The 24,908-nt window shown below is 36.4% G+C and overlaps 1 protein-coding gene across 3 annotated transcripts in view; it reads left to right on the top strand.

Annotated features, from left to right (window-relative positions):
- The window catches only part of PTPN3 (protein tyrosine phosphatase non-receptor type 3), a 106,210-nt gene that overhangs the window by 40,126 nt on the left and 41,176 nt on the right, over window positions 1-24,908 (top strand). For all 3 annotated transcript variants that reach the window (XM_040586815.1, XM_040586814.1, XM_040586816.1), the window contains 5 exons: window positions 622-685; window positions 5,880-6,052; window positions 10,976-11,110; window positions 12,621-12,797; window positions 23,901-23,924. In XM_040586815.1, the coding sequence (XP_040442749.1) occupies window positions 622-685; window positions 5,880-6,052; window positions 10,976-11,110; window positions 12,621-12,797; window positions 23,901-23,924 (573 nt within the window). The remainder of the gene's footprint in view (window positions 1-621; window positions 686-5,879; window positions 6,053-10,975; window positions 11,111-12,620; window positions 12,798-23,900; window positions 23,925-24,908) is intronic.

Genomic DNA, 24,908 nt, shown 5'->3' with positions numbered 1-24,908 from the left:
TTCTCTATAAATTTACCACTTAAATTATTAACATTGCTACATAATTTAAGTGAAAAAATATACTAATACTCATTCTTATGGTTTTCATCCTTCAACAATTATGATTTTAATGAGTGCTTTTTAGCTATTAATATAAGTACATGATATTTTTCATGTTATCATGTTATGAAACCAATTGTGTGAAGTCTCTGGGGAATTTCAGATGTTGTATGACCAACTCTGTTGTGTCATTAGGGTCTTAAATTCTGTTCCTTTAGTCACAGTTGTCATATGATTCTTAAGTTACACAGACTTGACACATTTAACATTTGTGCAGCTTAGTAAAGGATGTCATCAAGTTTTTGCTGCAAGAATAGATTTGGTGGGAGAGAATTGCAGTGTGAACTATTTAAAGAGTAAATGAGGCAGAACCTCAATTTTAAAAAGGACTTTCCTTCTTAGCTAAAATTTTTTCTTTGAGTTTCTTGACATCTATTTGCCACTCAACACAGGAGATGAGCTGCATGTTATTCATTGAATATGTATCAGCTATAATCTTTTAGGCTTTCTGTACTTGGTATTATTTTTTATTGTTTTATACATCTAAACTTTGCTTAGTATTTCATGGTCTGTTTCTTCTAGGGTGAACATATTAAAAATTTCCTTTAAAAGGAAAAAGTTTTTTATACAACAACGGCAAAAACATGTAAGTAGTCATTTAATTTTATTTTGCTCAAGCGGTCATGTTAAGTTTTTTTGCCTTAAATGCGAAGACAACAAAATGCTGATCAAAAGGCTCTGTTGTGGTAACTTGCCTTTGAAATTCTGTTTCCTTAACTTGCTACTGCTGTTGCGGTCTCCTTATCCTCACTGTGTTTCCCGTGTTTGTTTGCTTTCCAATACTGAATCCTTCCACATTCAGTCTCTTGGACTGTGTCGTTCCCATGCAGGTTTCTTCTCCCTTGGAGACCTGGGGGAAATGCGTATCTTAATCCTTTCTACAGTATTTAGTAACCTAGCATATTTCCCTTTTCTTGCTAGCATTTGCTGCTCTCTTTGATGTTTTGTAAAGTTTCTTAGTGCAGTGAATCTACTAAACAGCTGCTTATCCCATCTATGAGGACGTTATGAGGTCCCTTCTGCTTATGGGGCTCAGAGTTCTGGGAGCAAGGAGGGTTTCTGGTGAAAAGGAGAGCTCTGCAGCTGAAAGACTTGAGGTTGGAAAGGGCAATAGTGCACCTTCTGCTGCATATAACGTGGAGGGCTTTAGAAGTTGGCAAAATATGTGAAGATACCTCATGAAACTGATGTTAATTTTTTCTGCTGTTAAGAGTAGTCTTCTGAATGCTGTATGGTTTTTGCAGAGCAGTTGTAATATATTACTCAATGTAATAGGAAAAGAAATCTTGTTTACAGTATTGTGCTGCCACAGTATGAACAGATAAATTAAGGCATCTTTTTACAAAGAGAAGGGACTATTTGATATGACGGAAAAAATACAGAAATTAGTGACCAGCAGATATATAAATATTTTAATTCAGTTGAGGACGAAACTCAAATAGATAGTAAAAGGTAAGTGTTATCTTACACCTAAACTTTATGGAAGCTCTTTTCAGTAGTAAATGAGATCTTAAAGGTGTGTTACAAGAAGACCCTCTGACCCTCATTGGTTAGAAGGCCTGCTGAAGACAGATTGCTAGGAAAGCTTTTTTTACTGAAAAGGAGGTATTTCATCTTTGCCCCCTGTCCTTTGGTGCTTTTCTTCCACATCTGAGGACTGTGCATGCATGTACCCATTATAACTTTGTTTACACATAACCCCTGAAAAGTAAGATCTAGAGGCAGTGTTACTGCACTAATACAGACACACACAGCATGTGCAAATGACACTGTTTTCTCTTTTGAGAGAGTATGTCCTAATGCACTGTAGAGGGGTCTTAAGTTTTTTGCAAGCTGTAAGTTTCTAAATACGTTCTTTTTTTATCTGCAAGCCAAGCTGTAAGTTTCTAAAGAGGTTGTTTATATGCAGGCTTGTCTCAGTGTGTTCATATATATCACTGTATGAAGAAATGAGTTGCTGGCAAACCAGTCTACTAAGTTGTGTGTGTAATTGTATTTGTATTACACTCAGTGTAATTGTATTACACTTGCAAGTATTACCTTATTCTAGATTGGTGGATTAAAAATTCACTGATAAGTAGACATTTTAAAATTCTAAATATCTTCAACTATACAAATATGGGCAAGTGTACAGACAGCAATTTCCAAATGTGTCTTTAGAGTAAACATAGGAACAGGACTCTCTGAGAGTGATCAGTAACAGCGGACAGTAATATGAGTGTACCTCATCAGTGTATCTCAGTAGACGTGAAAAAGGAGACCAGGTGTGCTATTAAATCTCTAGGTATGTCCATACTGGTCAGTTAGCTCCCTTTGCTTGAAATTTAGGGCAGCACGCCTGCAGTACTTCAGTGGTATTGCTTGGAAAAGCTTGTTCTTGCAATGGCAAGGGAGTGAGGGCGCAGCTGTACTACTAGAGGTTTTCTCCAGAACTGTGGGTTGATCAAGGGGTTTGTGAGGGCAGATGACTGAGGTGTTGTCAGTCTTTTGAGTGATCAGATTTTTGCTTGGAAGTACAGGAGAAAGTAGGTAAATGGGCCTGAAAGTAAGGAAGATGGAAGAATGTGGGGAAAGCAGAGCAGATACTACATATTCATAGGCAAATTTTTATTAAAGATATTAACAATGCTATCACACTTCAGTTTTGTGTGTCATATGGAGATTTCTTAACAAAATCTACAGAAAGATCTCAAAGGCTGTGAATTTGCAGTCATCTGAGATGTGCTGTATTTCATTGATTTATTCTGCTTATTTCTCTTACTCCTTTTTTCTTTCCTTATGCCCCCGTTCTGAAGATTCATCTTACCTTATCTCACTCTTTCCCTGCTACTCGCCACCTCTTTTACCTTCCCACTGCTTCAGTCTGTTGATCAGCTACGTGATAGAAGTATGCAATGTTTCTGTTTCTGCTGAAGAGCTACATAAGGACTGGGGAGCAAGACTGATGAATCAGTGAATGTCTGATGCTATAAAAGCTCATGATACGTAGATTTAGTAAAGGGTGCAAGATTTAAGGTAGGAATAGGAACTATGCTGGCTTACAGGCAACACTTTAAAGCTGACAGAAATGAAATGTTATTTGCAATTTGTTTATCTAATGCTTAAAAACAACTTCATGTTCTGCATATTAAAATATATTTTTATTTGCTATGCTGTAGATATTTTTTCAAATTCTCTGAATGGAATAGACATACATTTGACACAAAGAGCTTCCCTGGTGCTGAAATAGCAGGACACTCACTTTAGCTATTGAGAACTGTTTCCTTACCTTAACTGGCCATAAATTTCTCTAATACTGTTTTCTGGAGAACTATTAAAGTACTGTTCTTTTGGAACTTGAGCTGGGAAGTATGATGAGCATTAGATCCTTGGGTCCGGCTAGAAGTCTTCACCTTTAAAACAGTACATAGATTTAATAGTGCAATTTGCAAGGTGGCCTGTTAGTGAGGCAGATGGTTATGTTAACAAAAGGTTTTGTTAATCTAAAAATAGACTGAGTTTTTCTGAAACTTCTGAAAGTATTTATCCTACTTTAAGTCCATATTTAGACTTTTAGCCCACTTAAAAGCTGCTAAAAAGGTTTTGTGACAACAGTGGGGAAGAACACACTTGTGATATTGACAAGTTTCATTTCTATTTTCAAACTTTACATCTTAATAAATTAATCTAACATTATTTTTTTAACTTTACACTATGGCTTTTCAGTGTAATTGAGATGTTTGGATTAATTTGTGTAGCAATTGAAAGGCCAGTGCTTTCTTTTATTTGTCTTCTGGAATAGTAAAACACTTCAAGTGGTATTCAGCCAACGGAGAGTATGGCAGAAATCCATTTGTTAAATCTTTAAGTGATATATGCTTCTTATATTGCAAGAAATTCTGAGCTAAAATGTCATGGTGCTTGCATGCTTTATTTTATATAAGCTAATTAGAAGCTACTGTGGCAAACTGACAAACATTAATTGATTCCATTATGCATAAGGCTCAAATAACAAACCCTGCTGCTTAAAAAACCCTATTTAAATATATATATATATTTTTAATAGATATAGGGAAAACAATCCTGAAAGATTTCGATCAGTTAACTGTTTTACAGTGTCTATGTGAAATCGAGGCAAATCCTTTTTATCATTATCTTGAGATTCTCTCTGTTTTTTTAAAATAGTGGCTTAAGTCATAGCACCAGTCATAAAGTGATATGCAGAACGTGGCATTGATCTCTGATACATAGCATTTATGAAATGTTGCCTAGACATTACAAGAACACAAGAAAAATACTGCATATTGCAGACAAAATGTTCTGTAGTTACTTCCCAGCAAGATTGTTCCTGTGAACAAACCAAAGGACATTGGCAACTAGAAGTCAAGGTGTTACACAGTTGGGACCTCGATTTCTTGCTGGGCTGTATGAAAGAGACCTTTGTTAGATCTTTGAGTTCTTTAATAAAAAGGCTTTGCGACCCAAATCCTGACTTCCTCCAAAGTATGAGCTAGAAAGACAGATTTACTGGGATGGTTGCCAGCCTAATGGTATGCTCGGTTGTCAAAATTCGGTCATAATGCAGAACAGCAGGAAAAGATGAGTGATTAAATCAAAAACTTGCTTTTTTTATTGCAGTGCTGAGCTGTAATGGCAATTAACTCAGGCGTCATGTTACCTTCCTTTCTCCTCTTTGCTTTACTCTTCATTCTGCTTTCTTGTGCAAAAGAGAAATAGAAATAGCTGCAAACATCTTGTGCAAAACTCTTGGGATCTGAAATAGCTCAACAAGTACTACAGTTGGTAAGGTCATTAATGTGGGTGGCACAATTGTTACAACTGTGTTTCACTGGCACTTTGGCACTGAAATTGCAAGTAAGAGTTTGCAAGACAACAACAACCAAGACAAACAAGCTTTGTATTCTGCTTTCTTTTGATCTCCTCATTGTGGTCTCATGTTACCATCCAGAAAGGAGGGACTGGATCTGAACAGCAGTAGCAGCAGCTCCAGTCCCATCACAGCTACTTTATTTCCCCCAGGATGGATCACTGTTAACATCTTTAGTATCCTCTAGAAGACTATCAAGCAGATGCTTTTTGCATACTGTGGGTCTTGAAAGAACATGGTAGAACTGAAGCCTTATGCAAGGGGCGTTTTTTTTAACTCTGAGTGTGACTGAACACTGGCACAGGCTGCCCAGAGGCCTGTGGGGTCTCCTTCTCTTGAGGCATTCAGAACCCATCTGGATATGATTCTGTGCAGCCTGCCCTAGAGGAACCTGCTTTAGCAGGGGGTTGGATTAGATGATCTCCAGAGGTCCCTTTCAATCCCAACCGTTCTGTGATGATGTGAAGAGTTTGAATTCAAAGTTTGAGGGTTTTTTTTCCTTTGCACCCGTAATAGAATGTGTAAAAGAATTTTGTTTGTCATAGGAGGTCAAGATCTGACTGGAAACCTGAAACTATACTTAGCTACTTAATATTTCACCTGTATATACAAAATCTTCACCACTTAAGACTTATTTTGTTAACACTGTAAAGATTAGGAACTAAAAAACTTAATAGTTTTTCAGTATTGCTTAAACTTTTGAAGTGTCTGTTTTGCAGTTTAGAACTTCATATGGTCATGGGGCTATTTTGGCCATCTCCAGCTCAAAATCTACTATATGCTGATTTTTTGTTTCCCTAAATGCCTTTTTCCTATTTAATCTAAAAGTAATTTTATTGGTTTTTTTATGAGCTTGTTTACTGTGTTTGATCTGCTTGTATATATTGAAACGTGTTATTTCCTACTGTTTCAGAATGAATCCAGAGAGCATATTGTTGCCTTCAACATGTTAAATTACAGAGCATGCAAGAATCTATGGAAATCTTGTGTAGAGCATCACACGTTTTTTCAGGCAAAGAAGTCACTACCTCATGAAAAAAAGATATTGTCACATTATTGGACGCTGGGTTCTAGAAATCCAGCAAAGTAAGTATTGTGTGAAAGCATGTTTTGCTTTGTAATGGGAATGGGAATGGGAGCATCTGTCCAAGTGATAGCTCAACTTGGAGTGACAAGAGTTCAGTTCTGCTCACAGCTGTGTCCCAGCCTGTATGTGAACCATTTGACAAGTTATATAGCTGTGACTTCAGTTTGTGCAATGTGGTATCATTACAATAGAACGATTCTTATAATTTCCTAGAAAGACATTCAAATATAAGTTTTACTGGTATTGTTTCAACTTGCTGTTTCAGTTTGAGGTATATAAACACTAGAAAGTAAAAATGTCATGTAGCTAATGATTCAATAAGAGAATCTGCAGAACAGATTTGTTTTGAACTGTTTACCCCTTAGTGTCATATACACATTCTGTTTAATGTGTTAGGTTGCTTTCTGGAGTGCATCATACCAATCACTTAATACTGTCATCAAGATGAAAACCCTTGTCCCATCCAAGTGTTCAAGATACCACTTTTGTGACATTTAGTCTTATAGTTGCCTTGTTGGGTTCTGCTACTCGGAGCCTGTTACTTTGCTGTATGAATTTGGGATTGTGCCTTCCCGTACGTGCCAACTGTGCCCTAACTTCATTAAACTTCATCTGCCATCTTATTGTCTAGTCACTTGACATTAGAATGCCCTGCATTTCTTCACAATTGACCTTTATTTTTGCCATCCTGTGTGATTAATATCTTCAGCAAACTTTGTTCACTCTTTTCTCTAGATCACTAGTGAATATGTTGAGCAGAAGAGCCCTCCCCACATATCCCTCTGACTTCAGTGCTGATCTTTTTTCACTATAAACCTGAAACATTTTTGTTCTATTCTCTCTTTTCTGTCACAAGTGAACAGGTAGTTCCTCCAAGTGAGAGGACACTTTCCCTAGCTTCTTAGTTTTTCTGTGGGTTTAAGGAACCTTGTCAAATGCCTTTTTGAAATCTTGAGTAGATTAAATCACTAAAGTGGGAGGTTATACTCAAGTAGTGCTGCTGTTTCATCTTCAAGGCTTTTAGAATTTTGATAAGTATCAGTCTCAGTGATTTTTATCAGCAGTTCAGCTAAAATGTCTCGTCATGTGTAGCCTGTTATATCCATGTCCTGTCTCCCCCTGCCCTTGAAAAAAAATGTCATGAAACATACCAAAAATCTTTCGTATCAATAGTGAATGAAAAAGAAAGTCTTAAGTCATTGCTCTTACATGTGAGATTTTTGAGCATTCTTTGGTCTTTTGATAATCTGTAGGCTCTCTAGAAACCCGTTTGTTCTGATGATTTTTGGAGAAGTCTTTTTTTCTCTTTTTGTTTGTGGACAGTGTGACTCTGTTTTTTCTTTTGCCGTGTGTTCCCTTAACAGTTTAACTTTACATTTAATTTGTCAGACTGATGCTCTTTTTCTTATTTGGATAAGCTTTAACTTTTGAGTGATGTCATCATACTTCAAATAGCTTCCCAGACTTTGCTGGCTCTCTGGCTTTTCAGACTGTCACATCTCTTTAGATACTGCAGAAATTCATACCATGTGGACTTGTATTGCTTGTACATGAAGCAGTTAACTCGTGAGGGCTGTCCAACAGTAAGAAGGCTGATAGAATGCTTTCTGCTGGAAAAAAGAAAATGTTCTTTGCTGGAGTGGAATTCCTATTTTCATCTAGTACTATATCATAGCTCAAACAAGTGAAAACAAGTAGTTGTACTAAAGTAATCTAATTTTGTACTGTTTTACAGATGTGTATTTTGAGAATTAGTTCCTCTATGGAGTGGTGTGAACTTGTTCTTCCTATAGTGAAGGTTTTGAAGAAGTGACTTTCTCAAAGCTTGTAGGATTGTCACATCCTGGAGTCCTTTATTTCTGTCAAATTTGCAAAATCCTGATGCTTGTGTGTGCACACACAGGTATTGCACAGTCCTTGTGATATTAAAAAAACAGTATGAGTTCCAAAGGGTACCATTTTAATATCATTCCAGTTTCTACCAGACATTTGATTTTCAACAAATTTACTGTTACAATTGCTTAATAACGTGTAACATGCAGTATAGTTCTCATTGTTGAACTGAGTTACTAAGAAAGACTTATTTTCAAGTAATTTCATGTTCTGAGGCATTATCTCTGGTGAATTGCTTATTTAGGCTCTTAAGGAATCTCTAGGGAAAACTGTTGACTGTGATATTTTCCATCAGCTTAATGATGTCCTCTCTACTACTATGTCCTTTGGCCATATTTATGGCAGCAACAAGGGTGAAAGTTAGGATCTATGTGAGGCAGAAGTGACTCGGCAACCTTTACTAGCAGAGACTGCTAAAGCACATAAGAAGCAATTCTGGAAAATTCCAAGTTCTTATCAACTTGGTCACTGTCACTTAGCAAATTATTTTCTCAAAAGATTTAAGAAAAGTTGTGAACAAGTCACTTCAAAATCATCTGTCACATATTGAAAATTTTTGCTTTCCTACTTGTTTGTGATTGTGGAATATACAGGACAGCAGGTTCCTTTTTAAGGATGGCTCTGAGCTTATATGGAAGATATGCAACCAAAAAAGGGATTCTGCATTCTCTCTTATGAAAGGGAACAAAATTTTGCATTCAGAAAAAGAAACAAAACCTCTTAAAAACCCAAACACACACGCATGCACATAAAAATCCCACCAAGCACACGGTACAAGTCTGGAGATTTTAAGATTGACTTGGATGAAAAGGATCCTTTTCATCTTCTGTCAGATTTGAAGGGGATTACATTCAGGTTTTATCACCTTAAGTATCACAGGTTTTCCTCTGAAATTTGTGGTTTTCTTGTACTGTGTTCTTTTACACTCATATGAGGCACTTATCCTAGCATTTATTGCATCAGTTCAGATAGTTGATCTCTTGCAACGCTTTAGTAAAATTTATTTGCACGTGACTGTGCCCTTCTAGATTCTCTTAGTGTAAGGTGCCAGTGGAATTTCATTTAAATTAGGCTGCTGAGTTGTATAAATCACCTGTAAGCCTTATTCTAAAGGCAGGCTGAATCACATCTCCCAGATTCTGAGACATAAGTTTATTCAGTGTTTCTAGACTGAATGCTGATAACCTCTCCCAGGCACATTCTCATTCCTTGCTCAAAAGCTAAAAATGTACCTGTTTTTTCACAAAGGATAAGCTTGGTAATAGATAGGAGCAAGGAACTGGCACCTCAAGATATTACAGCCCATTCCAGAAAGGCATTGGCAGCCTCTCAGTGTGTTTGCTGAGCAATATGCTTGTATTTGACATATGAAGAGCAGCTACTTGGGAGTTCAGGAGATTGCTACCTTAACTGAAATATCTAGAGAATATATTGTTAAAATCATTCTGTGGTCAGAGTTAGGGGTTAAGGGTTAGGGCTCTGACTTTTATCACATGAGTTGCAATGCTCCTCAAAAGACACCTGCATTGCAAAATGCATGAACAGGCACTTGTAAAAATAGAAAGCTGAATAATAAAAATACGTGGACTTCTTCAAGATGCGTTTTTTTGTAATACATCCTCTTTTTCCACTCTCCCTCTCCACTCCACTCATATAAGGTTTCTTTGAAAAAACTCTTTCTGTTTGAAGAAGAGTAGAGCAATTGGTGCCTTGTCATTGGTATTCAGAAGACTTACAGAAATAAAATAGATAATACAGGCAAAAGCTTTCACTGAAGTTCATGGGCTGTGTGTTTACTAAGCTTAAAAACATACATGGGTAAACTGATTTTTAGATGTTCATATTAAGTTTTTCCCCTTTTTTAAACTGGGAGAAGCTTTAAAAATGTATGTTTAAAAGACGAAGGAATTATTTTGCTTTAAAATCATGAACAAGATTTGTAAAATACTTCCAAATATATAAAAAAAAAACTTTGGGTTGCTTTTTCTTTTACTTGTATAAACAAGAAGCAGTACCATGCGAAGGTTTGATATTAGCATGAATAATATCCACAGCATAAAAAAACTTTTTTTTTTTAATGCTATGTAAAATTGAGACATTTCAGCTCTACAGCAAAGTCCTCAACTACTCTGCTGTCCCAGCTGCCCGTTACGTACAGCTCAGGACTTAGCAAGACAAAGGTGCTTTCTCTGTAACTCATAAATTGCTTCTTTTCCATGAGAAATCCTAGACCTGTAAACTTGAGTATGGGCAACTCATCTCTCTGCTTGTCTTGCGAAATGTTGTGTAAAAACATGCATAAAAGTTTCTCAGTTTCAGTCCACTTAAAAAAAATATCTTTATGCTGTATGATTCAACTAGTAAGATAATTTTATTGCTTTCCTAGCTGAGGTTCTGGTTTGGATGCAACCCTTATCTTATTAGATTCTTCTCAAAAGAAGCAGTCCAGACTCGGAGATTCCCTTTTCATGTCAGATCTCTCCCTAATGGTTTATTCCAGTAAGGAACACATCACTCAAATGTGGCTTCCTTCTGGAAATGGAGCATGGTATCTTGTAGCTCTTATTTGCTGAGGCAGCAGGTTGATGGTTAAAGTAGTCCTGTGCTCAGTGAAACCATTAGTGAATTGTTACCCATTTATGAGCTTTAACAGAGAATATTTAGAATCTTTTGCCTGTATTTGAACCTGATGTTTTGTCAGGCACTTGGTTTAGTGCCAATAGGACATACTGAATTTCCTGTTTTCCCTTCCATCTTCTTAAACACAATTGGGTTAAAAATAACTTTCAGAAAAAGTTATTTTTACCCAAGCTTGTGATTAGCTTTGTTGCAAGGACTAGCAGTTTTATTGCCACAAGTGAAGGACACCAAATGGCTCTGTGAGAATGCAAATGCATAAGTAAGGAGGGTAAGCACAGGGGACCCTTTAAAACACATGAATTATAAAATTGACTTTCATAAACTTATTTAATTTCATTTAAGTTTTCTATGCAAAATGATTCATATACAGTTTTTTTATTTCTTTGCAGGTCTGTAAACAGCCAGTACTGCAGAAAAGTTATAGGTGGGATGGTTTGGAACCCATCTATGAGACGATCTTTATCTGTCGAGCATCTAGAGACCAAAAGCCTTCCTTCTCGATCACCTCCTGTTACCCCTAATTGGTAAATGCAGTTTCAGCCTTTCCCATACCTTCCAGCCTCCTACCTTCTCTAATTGTGTGTACTCTAGCAGAATAATTATGTAATGTGTATGTATACATTCAAACATTGTTATTCTGAGAATATGTATGATGACAGGAGATGAGTGGGTGTCACCTCAACTTTAGGAAGGCTTTTGATACTGTCTGCCAAAATACTGTACCCAATCTAAGACTTCATGTTCTGGAAGGGTGGACAACAAGGTGGTTTTTAAAAAAACGAGATGATTGGATGACTAGACTTAGAGGGGAGTTGTTTGTGAGTTGTACTCTACCTGGATAACAAGTGGAATACTGCAGGGGTCTATTCTGGGACCTGTCCTGCGTAACATCTTTGTGATCTGGAGGAGGCAATGGAGTGCTTGCTCATAAAGTTTGCAGAGGACACCAAACTGGGGGGATGAGTCAATTAGCTTGGGGGCAGGGCTGCTATTGAAAGGAACCTTAATAGTCTGAAGAAACAGGCCAATAGGAACTGTATGAAATTCAATAAAGACAAATGAAAAGTCCTGTGAAGGAAGAACCAAGTGCAACAGTATTGTTTGTGATGAACTGTCTGGAGAAAGACCTGGTAATCTTCATAGCTCATGTAACAGCTTGCTGCCTATCTGGTGTGCTGTGGCAGCAAAGTCCATAGCAACCTGGCAGTATTAACAGAAGCATGGATGGTAGATCAAGGGAAGTGATTATCCCTGTGTTGCTCGGCATTCATTAGACCTTATTAGAGTGCTGCAGCCATTTTTGTGTCCTCTAATACAAAAAAGACACTGACAAACTGGAGCAAGCTCAGCAAAGGTCACCAGCCACCAAGGTATTCAGGAGACTGGACCACTTGCCCTATGAGTAGAGGCTGAGACACCTGCATTTGTTCAGCCTGGAGAAGCAAGCATTTCCCAGATGCCTAATAACAGCCTGGCAATACAGAGGAGGAGGCTAGCTAGAGGATGAGGCCAGGTTCTTCAGTGTTGCAGGATGGGGAGGATGAAGCAACAGGTATATGTTGCAAGAAGACAGGCTTTGTCTGAACATAAAGAAAAACTGTTTCACAAGGACGGTTGATCAGTGGTTGCTTGGAGCAGCTGTGCAATCCTTCAAGTATTTTGAGATCTGACTGGATAAAGTCTTAAGTAGCCTACTCTGACCTCAGCTGACTGTGCTTTGGAGCAGGAGGTTGGACTAGATGATTTCCATAGGTCCCTTCAAACCTGAATTGTCTTATGATTAGAACTTTAACAATATAGGTGGCATTTTAGAGAGGTGAAAAAACAAATCAGTTCAGTGTACTGAACCTAGTAGTGTATGATTGCCTAGTATACCATACCAAGTATTTAAAAATTGATTATTTAAAGTGAGACTTGTAGACTTGTCATCAAGATTTTGGAACGTGGATTGCAATGGGATAGAATTTTCACTTTGATAAAGATTTATTAATTATTCTGACCTTCCAAATTGTGTTTATGTTCCTTATTTTTAAGGCGGAGTCCTAGACTACGTCATGAAATTCGTAAACCACGACACTCGTCTGTAGATAACCTTACAAATGAGATTAGTTATATTACTGAAACGGAGGATGTTTTTTATACATATAAGGGTTCTCCAACATCAAAGGACAGTGATTCAGAGTTCTCTCAGAACCGTAGTCCACAGAGGAGGTAAGGACTGCTGCAAACAATTCATTGCCTATTTTGACTTTTTAAAAAACACCAAAAAAACTAAACAGCTTTAGTATAAAACAATCACCATCCATTATAATATTAGAATGAGTTTAAACAGTTTTGTGTTTGTGTAACCTTTATTTTGACAAATTGCTAAACTGCAAATGCTGTGATACAAAATGACAGGTTAAAAACAAACCAACCCTTCAGCCCTAAACAATTATCAGTAGTTGAGTTCTCAGTAAAATTAGAAAAGTTATTAAGGCATGCTTGTTCATATCTGTAATATCCTGAGTCCTAGTAGCTTCTGCTACCCTTTCCTACCTGTTATAACCTTTTCACTTTTTTGCTGGGGGTGGGGTGGGGGAGATTTACTGAACTCTTTCAGTGTTCCACATCATCAGCTCAACGTCATCAGTTGAAAGAGGTACTACATTTAAGTAAACACAAGAATATAATAATGCTAGCTGTCATCCATCTTGTTCTTCTTCAGAGGAACTGTAGATTTCTACTCTAAAGGCAGCCTCTGCTTTTTGCCTTGAGGCATTTTTGCTGTATCCCTTGAGGACCAACTTTTTTCTCCCTTGCATCAGTATAACCACTTGAAGCACCTGTCTTTTGTGCACTGATTATTTGTTTACTTGTATATTACATTTTCTGTGTGGCTTCACTCTTTTCTTACAGAGGCATTTCTTAACGAGTAACTCCAGATTAACACAGCATTTATTTTACAAATAATGTACAAAGTTATTGATTGTTCAGTCTCAAAAAGGAAACAGAGCTACTTCAAAACTTTCAGCTGGAGAGAATACCATGTATTAAAATGCAGGTTCCTTTGTAATGTTACAAAAGGAAAGTGGTTTCTAGTGATCCTGAGTAACTTTGAGGCAAGATGTATTTTTAGAAGCAGTGTATTATTGGAAGCTGACAGGACTTAACTCTGTGATAGAGTGCAGCTACTAACTGTAGCTTTAAACTCTAGGTTTAAACTGTTTCCTTCAAATTCTAATACAATAATGTTGGCACTGCATTACAGCAGAGAGGTTTCTATGAAAGAAGGGAAAATAAGCATGCTGTATGCATATTTGGAGTTTGTCATTGTGGTGTTTTAAATTGTTTTTCTATTTTTCTGACTGAAAGTCAGACGAACCTTAGTAATAGTAGTGCCAGTAATAGCCGTGGTAATAAATGAAAGTAATGCATCTAGATGTTGTCAACAATCGTAGATAGAAAGCCATATCTTCCCTATGTTTTAACATTTTACAGATTATACACTTGAAGTATTTTCTGAGTAATAATACTGACAGACTATAAGAGGAGAGGATGAGGGTAGAAGCTCTGTAGACAGAAAACTAAGTTGCCATGCTGTGTTCTGTGACAGGGGAATTGTCCTGCCAGTTAGTACATTGTTGGGTTTTTTTCTTTATTTTCTTTTTTCTTTTCTTCCCTGTAGTTTTTTTTTTCCTTCCCTTCCTCTTTTGCCTGTCCTATGGCTACTGAGAATGGAGTGGGAATGCCTGCTTTATTGCTGTTTCTCAGACAGTGAAAATCTCATATTCGTTTATTTTCTGAGCACTAAATGATGATGCAGTATCTGAGTGATATCACTCACTGTGGAGAAGATTACTGTTATTACCTCATATAAACCAAATTTTCTATACATCTTATCCGCAACACAATCTTGGTTTCTTGGGTATGTTTATAATATTTGATACTCTGCAGGTAATTGAAAATAATGCTTGCATAGATCTGATTAAAATTTGAAGCTTGTCTTTTGGAAAAAGAACGGTAACACATGGAATGAATGATCGTTTGTTGTATTGACTGCTAGAATTCTGTGAAATGATTGTTAATACTTTCCTTTTTAACAATTGAGTAACCGTACAAATGAAAAAATTTCTTCTTTACACAGAAGTTGTAAACAGTTTATGTTAGTCCACATTCCAGTTTTTCTCCTTTGATATTCTTAAAGTAATCATTACTTGCCTCACTTGCTGTGTTGAAAGATGTAAAGTAAAATTTAAGTATATATAGGTACTAAAATCTTTCCCTGAATGCTTTATGAAAGAGGGAATCTTACCCTGTCGGATACATCTGTTTTATAAGTAAAAAGTTTAACTTGTGTATCTTTGGGATTACACTTGTCCTGGACTTTTGCCACGCTTCAGGAATATTTAGATATTAACTATAAAACACCTTGCAGTGTACTGATAAATCTCTTAAAGCCAACTTACCCACTTTTGCCATCCTGATTTTTAGTAGATTTGAATTGACATTATTGAAACATGTTATGGAAAAAAATAATTTGCAATTTCAGTATCTCTTTTTCATTAGAAGAGAGCCAAGAGTAGCTTCTTATAATCCTGCTAATATACACTGTCTTTAGAGGGTTCTTTTTTTACTGCCCAGCCTGATTTCTGAAGCTATAAAAACAAAACAAAAGTGTTAGTTACTGCTAATTATAACTAATAAATAGCTTTGGTATGAAAAAAATCTGAAATATTTTTGGAGTGCTACTAGCAAACAACTGTACAAAGCTGATTTTTAATCACTGAATTCTTATGTCTGGGACCATAAATCTTAATTATAATCATGCATCTGCTTGACTTTTGTAAACTAAATATGTTCACATCAGTTTCTTTTACTGCATCTGAAGCCTAAGACTGCAAGTTGCAGTTAGCACAGGATATGGCTCTTCTCTGTTTTTCAGGCTGCCATCAGCATTTCAGAGGTGAGAGCTAGTTTTCACCTGTTTCATTTCAGCCCTTGGGAAACGTGTTAAGTCTTTTTCATTAAAACTACAAGTGGTTCAAGACAGACCTACCTGCAAACTGTTCTGTTGTGTTAGAGTGCTTTTTGAAACAAACACATAGGTAAAACTCATGTAACAAGATTTGCTGTGTACCTAATCCTGCCAAGGCATGTTTGGAACCTTGGTAGGTATCAGAACTGTAGAAGCCACTGCTGCTAGCAGAGTACGTACACCTGCGTTTATTTCTCTATACACCTTTTTTTTTTGTTCCTGACAATACCAAGTATAATTATATTCTTAATAATCGATTTTTCTTCCTTGCTGTGGTTACTGACTTAAGGGAATCAATGAAGTTCCATTTTCTTTCTATAAAACAGTACACAACTTAGAAGACAAATTATGTGCTCTTAGTTTCAAGAGCATAAAACAGAGCTGTTAACATTTCTTTATCCATTTCTTTAAGTATATTGCATGCTGCTAAATACTTTGAGTATGCTACAAATGAGGGTCAAAAAGATTTTGTCATTTATTACATTGCTTTAAAAAACCACAGTGTTTGTTTTAAAGATGTTTTTTTATTAACATTCTACTTTCTAACTGAAATTTATGAGGTATATCTTACAGGCTGTGACTTGAATAAAGAATATTAGAAAATAGAGCAAGCCATGCATGTAGGTGAACTACAGAAAGCCAGGGCAAGCTTATGAGTCTTGTGTTTGGTGTCACTAAATTGCCTCTGCTACCAAAATTATTTAAGGTACTTTCACATTCAAGTACAATTTGAGGCTCAGAGATAGTGAAAAGAAGCAAATTTTCTCTCTGATTAGTGTCTGCAGAAAAGATTAGAGCTATCCATTACATATGTATTACAGAGAAAAAAATTGCTCTAATCCCAAATTAACATATATGAAATAGAGCTTTATTCACAGGGTTTTCAATAGGTTTGCTTATCTAAGCCAACTATCTCAAATCACAGCTGCATACAAAACCTGTCATCAAAGACAGTGCTGAAGAGGACTTCAAGAGGACTTTTGTTTAGCCCAGGGCTTCCCAGCCTTTGTGAAGAAAGCATCCCCTGTCAGTTCTTTCTCCTCTTTGTTGCCCTGCTGCTGTGCATCTCATCTGACTGCTACTGCCACTGAAAAATTAACACTAACACAGACACGGAGCCCACACTGAGCCCTCTGAAGTCTCATAGTGCTTTCTGTGTTATACCACACTTTTATTATGGCTGTGCCTCACCAGTTCAGAACAGGTAATCCAGTCTGTCTTGTGACTATGTGCTGTACTCGCTCTGTCGTTATATTTATCCCATGCCTACGTGCGTATGCACATGATACTACTACTATTTTGGTTTTAAAATTATTTGAAGAATAATATTGTGATAAAACATACTAATTAGTAAGTGCACTTGTTTAATAACTGTTTTTCACTTAAAATTGGCTTTCCCTAGTCTTGATTTCAGCTTCCCTAAAGATTTTTCTCTTGAAAAATTTGCGTTTTCTTCATTGAAGCACTGCTGCTACTGATTTACTACATTTCTTATTTTAAGCAAAGTAGAAAACTTCTCTCTATTCTGTGAGGTTACATATCTTGTCTTCAGATGTCCTTAAACACTGAGATGCACATTAGGGAAGAGTTATGAATATGAAGTCTTATGGCTTTTCTTTAAGATACAAAATAAGTTATATTATGAGGCTTTATTTCTAAAATCATCTCTGTGGAATAGCTGCTTTAATATGGGGTTTTTTCAAAGTCATGTCATACCAACAGGCTACCTGGCACCAACCCATCCTGACCGTCTGTTATTCTAATACATTAGCTCCAGGGAGAGGTTGTCTTTGAGAAAAATGTTTCCCTTTCAGTGTAACAGATTTAAACCACAGCTGGTTATTTTTAAAGGCAGGCTGGTGGACTTGTGCAAGGAATTCTTTTTGGTTGCATTTTTTTCTTTTTTTAGCATGGTATAGTACCTGAAGATTACCAATGTTGCAGTCTGTCTTGATAAAGGTACCACTACAGTTTCCAAATCTGGAATAAAGAAAGCTTCACTGGTGTAGTGGAGCAAATCATCATCAGTGATTCACCTTTCTGTGACACTAATGCAGTCTGTGTGCTATGTCATTTAAGGGCAAAAGGCTACAGTGAAAATGAAATAGTCATACTGAAATATGTGACATTTTCAAGACCATGTTGGGAAATTCTAAAATATCTTTGATTTAAGCAGTAACCTTCAAATTTAAGTTGACTTTAACTGGGGCAATAGACTGATTACATTTTGGAATCATGCACTCTTGACATGCTTCGTCTTGTATCAGATGTTAGGTTTTGTCTTGAAAGACTGCACTGTCCATCCCCAGAGCAAGTTCTGGCTCCTATCATTGGTATCTTTATTAAAAAATAAAATAAAATAGTAGTAACTTAATGGTTTTCACACCCAGTAGTTCATGTAGGAGTCTTCACTGATGAGCTGTTACAAGAACAGAAAAAAAACCAAAAACTTGAAAGAAACTAGCTTACCCTTTACCTGCAAATAAATAAGTGAAAATTTAAACTACTAAGCTGAGTTTACTTGTTTTCTTATGTTCAAGTATTTTCGTAAACTAAAAAATGGTAGATTTAAATGTTTTGGTAATATGCATTTTAAACACTTGGTGACCTTAAAATACCAAGGTCCAAGGTTTGCCATGAAAACATAAGGATATGTAACCAAGCAGTGTTTAAGGAGCTTTGAACTTTAATTTTCTCTGCGTATTTCTTTCCTGTTTTCTCAAGCATCTTCTGGTGCCTGAGGTGTGATACAGATGTTCACACTTCACAGCGCAATGAGAAATGAAAGTGAATGAATGAATGACAAAAAATGAAAATTGAAAACCAGTGTTTAATGCTTTTAACCTCAGAGAACCCAGCTGTGGGAAGCCACGTGGTTTTCTGCTGGTCACTATGAAGAGGGAAGTGTCCTCCGCTCTTTCCTGTTCATGGATTTAAGGTTTTACTTTGTGGGAAGACCATGCATCGTTGCCAACACCCACACTTGCCCCCTAACTGAATGTTGTCTCATTGAAGTAAGCTGGGATTTCTTTTGGACAGGAAGGTGTTAGATGCAAAGGGTTACTGAAACAAGCAGGTTTCCTTGCAGTTCAGGATAATCTTATTCATGTTACCTGTGCTGGACTGATTTCTACTTTATATGAGGAGCAGAGCTTACTTTTGACGTTTTAAATTCGGGATTAATGGCTTGTGCTTTTTAAAATGCTTTTTATGCTACAGGGGAAATAGTTTGGAGTGTTAATATAGCTGTTGCTTGCCCTCTTAATGCCTTTTTTCATGTTTTTGAATACTTTTCTGAGTGGGAAGGGTACTTGTTAATAAGAATACATAAATTTAAATATGTATATAAGGTGCTGTCTTAAGGGGTAAAAATAACTGGATTATTGGCTTGGGAAAATAACCTGATAAATCTGTGTTGGAGGGTCTTGCTACTTGAACTGTAATCAGTTTCTCTTGTTCACTCTAATTAAATGTTCCATAACCAAACATCTTTGGTTCAGTGGACTGCGTAGGAACAAGTGTTTTGGTAGGTTTTTTAAAGTAGACTCAGTGGCCTGACAGAAAAGATTAGCTGTGAAATTTTCTGTTTAACCAGCAAGATTATTGTAAAACACATTTCTAAGTGATAAGCTATAGTATTAGTCAGTAAGAAAAACTTACTGACAGATGAGGTATATTAGATCTTTTTTAGAGTCATTACACTGGTGTGGGTGAGATAAATCTGGCTGGTTATTCATAGATGTGAGCATATGATGTATGAGAACCGGAAGGCTGTGGGGGTTGAGGAGGGGTCGGTCTCATTTTTGCCTTACTCTACCAAAAGAGGGCCATCAGGAATATGGAGCCAACTCTTCTTGGAGGTGCACAGCAAAAACATGTGAGGCAGTGGACAAAGTTACAGCAAGGGAAATGCTCAGAAGACACTGGGGGGAGGAGGGGGTGGGGAAATCACATCAAGATGTACGCATTGACAGAAAGATGGAAGTGTTTCCATCCTTGAAGAGCCTCAGAATGCAAAGTGACAGGGCCCTGAAAACCCTCATCTAACTTTTGATGTTGGCTATTCTTTGGACAAGAGTTTAGTTGATTTCTCAAGATCCATTCCAACCTAAATAACTTTGAGTCTACAATTCATTTTGTTATAAATGCAATGTATTCCCCCATAAGCTTTTCTCTTAAACATGTTTGCAAAGCTATAAACCTCTTTAACTTATATTCTAAAACTATCTTTTGCTGGTGATATAGATGGTATAATGTGTGTAGTCTTACAGTTGGAGAGGAAGGAAATGAAATGATGAACTAGTATACAAAAAGGAAATTCACTTGCACTGTGCTATGAATTTCTGGAAGTGCATGTACACTGCTGGTGTAAGTGTGATACATCATCTGGTGAAGGTATTGCACTGAAAATAGATTTCCTGAACGGATGCTGCATTTGTTCAATTCTTTCAACTTACCATTTTGATAGACAATAAACTGTAGGTGCATAGTGAGCTTTGGTGAATGTACTATGGGAACAAATCACTATTTTAACTAAAATTTAATTCCTTTTGTGGACAACATTTTTGAAGTGTAACTGTAGATGAAAGTACCCTTCAGATGTATCCAGCCAAGTCCTAGTAACTAGTTTCTTAGTAGGAAATTGCAAAAAACATTTTAAACTAAGTTTTTTCCTTAGTTTTTCATTATATACAGATGCGATCAATTCCTTGTTCTTAAAATCTGCTACATTTCACAAGAGTGCATTGTCCTTGTTTGTGTACTTCAGTCTTTCTCAAGGAGTATGTCCTCCTAATACTGGTCAATGGATCTGACATTTTAATTGGTTTCAAATTAGTATTTTAAGACTACAACTAATAGACTTTTATCAGTTTACTCTGCTTTTCCACTCAGATATACATTAAAATAGTGCATATATATATTTTGCTTACATGTAACCCTTTCTTTTTAAATATGTATCCTTATTAAAATGTACTACACTTTCCTTGCCAGTTCAAGAAACAAGCATTTTGCATCCAGAAAGAATGTCTCAAAGCTGAATTGCGAATCTGTGATAAGGCAAATTTTGCAGCAAGCCAAGCAGTTGCAGAGTATCAGAGTACATGAAACTTCCATGGAAAGTCAGTAAACCTGGAATATGGTCAATAGAGGCAATGCAGAGTAACTGAAAGTATCCTTTTATGGGTGATGGCAGCAGCTTACCAAATGTGAATGTTTGGAATTTCTAGAAAATCACTGAAAAACTTGTGTATACCATGAAGTCCTCAAGTTTTTCTGTAATGGTACTTATAAGTATGCAACACAAAGAATCTACATGGCTGCCTTACAGAGTTATTCAGTTCACAGAAATGCTGCATATTCTGTGTTGCTGTCGAAAAGGCAGCAAAAATGTGGTGTTGCAAATGTCTTCCACTTATTTGGCTTATGAATAATAATCCCAGTTTTAATGGTGAGCTCTCAGAAAAGAGGTGATAATGGAAGTGCTGGCATATTCAGTCTCCCTAGCCCTGCAGGTGTTACAATAAAAGAAGCTTTAAGAACTACAAGAACAGCACAAGGGCAAAACCTACAGATGTTTCCTTCAGTTGTTTTGTAAAGGGGGGAGTTCTGCTACTCTGCTATTGTTTTAGTTGTCCCTTTTCTCTCGGGGTTTTACTTTGCTGTGTTTTATCATCTTCAGTTCTCAGAATAGCAGAATTCCCTGGTAGGGCACACCAGAATGAGGAGGAGGGATCTTTCCTTAAGACCTTGTCCTCATGACAGAAGAGGAGAGTTAGCCTTTTCAGGGCAAAGAGCTTTATAATAAAGATATTCATCAACAGAGCAATCAACAGTGAGTGAAAGATTGAAACGGCAGCATTTTAGATATATTGTGGATTAAGGAACAGAAATTACCTGCAGTTTTAAAGCATTTGCTTGTTAGCTGCACCAATGGAAAGCTTAATCTCCTTGCGAGGAAGGGATCTCTTTCTTGATGAAAAAGTTGAATGGCTGGTCTGGTGAGTGTTCTCTTTTATTGACTTAAAATATTGTCCTTGTCTTATGTTGTGAAATGAGGAAGAGAGGTTAGTGAAATGTGGAATAATGTATAGCCAGAAAAGATCATCTAGTTTTTCGTGTTTAAGGTAATTTATTGTATTGGTGAGCAATTAAATGCTAAAAATACTATTTAACTGAGTTTCAGAACAAAATTCTACAGCTCTAGCATGCTGAGCTACTGAGGACTTTTGGAGACACGGCTGCTTTTCCCTGCTGAATTCTTTTAGGCCTTGAATTTGGTCACTTTCCAGGTCAAAATTTTGGCTATCTTTCTCCACTTTAGAAGGTTACAGCATGCTTCAATACCTGTTTAAGCGCTGATATGTTTCAATTAAAGTGCAATAATCCAACAGATAAACCTTCAACAAATACTACTAAGAACTTATATCCCACATTTAAGTCTCAAAATGTATTACTAAGAAGATGAAAAATTTGCTATATTTTTATACACAATATTTGAATGGAAGCCCAAGTTGTTTTTTCCTGTCTGAAATTACCTCGCTATTGGGAGGAAAGAGAGGAGATAAAATACATAAAATTAGGGACATTGCATCGATTTGCACCATAGTTCTTTGTGTGTAAGTTTTTGATGAAGACTTTTGAAAGGATTAATTTAGGGTGCCTTGAATTCCACACAGTTTAGTAATAAGAGTGGTAGCTCTGCTGTGGCAAAACATAGAAAAGATATAGGGTTTCATTGTTCTTTGCCTCACAAGGAAATCAGTTAGCTTAAATGAAAATAAATTCAATGTTTCTTATTTTTAGCATGACTTCCTAAGGAAATAAGGCTTATGTCATTGCACTGCCTGTCTGCCTCTATATTCCCACTTAAGAACATTTGGACAATTGCAGTCAAATCTAATGTAGGAGTCAAGTTTTCAGAGGCAAATTTTTCTACAAGATTAGTGAAAGTTGGTGACTAGGCATTAAAAAAAAATCCTTTAAACTGACATCATCCTCTCACTGAGCAACTACAGCATGAGTTCAATGATTGTCTGTTCCATTTAGACGTGGGCTGGTCAGGCAGCAAGTGAGTGCGCATTCTCAAAGGATCTGCTGGGCACTGCTGGCATTTAGGGGGGAAAAAATACCATGGGGCTTGCATACAAGGAGAACCAGAGGTATTTGTGGGAGAGTGGGGGTAGATGTCAGTGGAATCAGAAGGGAGGCATGACTGCGATGAAAAAGGAAAACGCTTGGTTCTTTAAAAAAAAGGTAAAATACACACAACCCAAACCTCCACAAATTCCTATGGAATCAAGCTTCACCATCTCTGCCTCTCAATGAAGAGTTTCTTCATATTGTAGAATACATAGAAGGAAACTTAACTAGGCTGATACTGCTGCTATTTTTACTGTAGTTTTGATGAAACATAGTACGTAATTCTTAGTAGTGGGGGTTTTAGAGATCAGTAATTAAAAAATTTAACCCTATATTGTGAATTGCCTCCTATAACGCGACAATTCAACAACTCTACATTCAAACCAAACTACTTCATGTTTGTATTTGTCTAGCATGGACTTTTATCACTCCAGGTTTTTTGGTCATTACTTAATTAAATTTATAAAGCTAGCCCATCTGCCATAAACTTACCAAAAAGTGCTTGCAAAGCAAAGTAACTTTTACTTTCAAATTTATCTTCATATCACAGCTGTTGTTTTAATTGATGTAATGTAGTTTAACTCACTGTTCCAGGTGATTTCTGACAAAGCTGACTGAATACCTTGGAAAGTGCCATGTACTGCAAATTTTGATTTCTTTTCTGTACTACTTGTCCTCATCTGTGTAACCACTTCAGCTTTAGCTATGCTTTGTCTTAAAGTTCTCTGTCAACATCTGTTCTGCTTTCAGATTATGAGAATGTGTGAGAAACTTCATGCTTCTGAAGCTGCCTATGCTCATTTCTTGTTACCTATACATAAAGATTTTGCCACATTTGACTTTTTGCAAAATACCGTCAGTGATGTCTGTAGTTACTGTGGTCCAATCTAAAACTTTGTTAAATGATGTAGCATGTCTTGCTAACAAGAGCTGCTCTGGAATTTTTCTTGGAGTGTTTCATAAATTCTGTAATTGTCCGATTTATACTTTCAGCATAGGATTAAGTATTCTTTAATTTACTGTGAGCACACCTTTTGGCTTTTATGCAGGCATTTTTTTTTTTTTATTAGAGTTTAGGTCTTGTTTTCCTGAAGATTTAACTTATATTCTTTTACTGTTTTGTTTTGGTTTCTTTTTTTTATTTTTTATTTAAACAGGTCATCTGAACAAGAATCACCAAAGTGAGTTTTCTTTAAACTTTCTACTGTAGAATCTCTAGCTCTAAGATAAAAGTACATAACTTGAACTGATTTTTCAAAGTAGTGATCTTGTATGGTTAAAGGACATAAATAAATGTATAAACCAATGAAGATAGTAAAGATTTGTGGGGAAAAAAAATAGTTTTTGCATCAGTCCTAATACACCCCTAATCACTGTTAACAAGAAAGTTGGTTAAAAACTGTTGTAAAAGTTTAAAGATGCAAAAATCCACTGGTAATTTTACGTGGTAGCTTTATATAGTGCCAGAGGGCATTAACTGAAATAATTTTTCATATTTTTCTGGCATTGGGTTGGTTTTTTGTTCTACACTGAAAAATCATTATGATCTCTATTCTCAATTTGTAAGTGAAACGTTTGGAGTTTTTTAAATTACTGTATTCTGAAAAACTTATTAGGGTGTTTTTACATGTACAGTGTTCCTCCTTGCTTAACATGAAAAGTCCTGGAAGCTATCAAATAAAAGCACAATTGTGATGGTATAATTCCTTCAAGTGTCATTATAGTTCACTACTTCAAAGTATTCCGAAATTATTGAGAGCACCAAGTGGATAAGATCTGGCAAACACTGAAAATATATTTTCTGTAATAACTGAAAATTCTGCAAATGCCGCACAAAACCCTTAGTTCCCATTGCCAAGTACACATAGTATAACTGAACATGGGAAATATTATGGCAAGAATACATTTGCTTGATGGCACCTTTCAGAATGTTTACATTTGTTGCAGTCAGATTTCCATAAGCTGCGAAATAAGTGTGTTATTAAAGTTTGCTGCAGTGTGAGTCCTGTATGTTAAAAGCCTAAGCTATGTCCCTCTGTAGTGCAGTATTACTTCCTCATTGACAGCTAGCAGTGGTTGCTGGAAATAGTTAAAAAAAGCTCACATATACAGTTAGATTAGTATCAGAGCAGAAACAAATGTTTGATTTTACGAATTTTAATGTC

The sequence above is a fragment of the Falco naumanni genome, chromosome 3 (genome assembly GCF_017639655.2).
Source record: "Falco naumanni isolate bFalNau1 chromosome 3, bFalNau1.pat, whole genome shotgun sequence".
Lineage (NCBI taxonomy): Eukaryota > Metazoa > Chordata > Aves > Falconiformes > Falconidae > Falco > Falco naumanni.
This window is presented reverse-complemented; position numbering and strand designations above follow the sequence as displayed.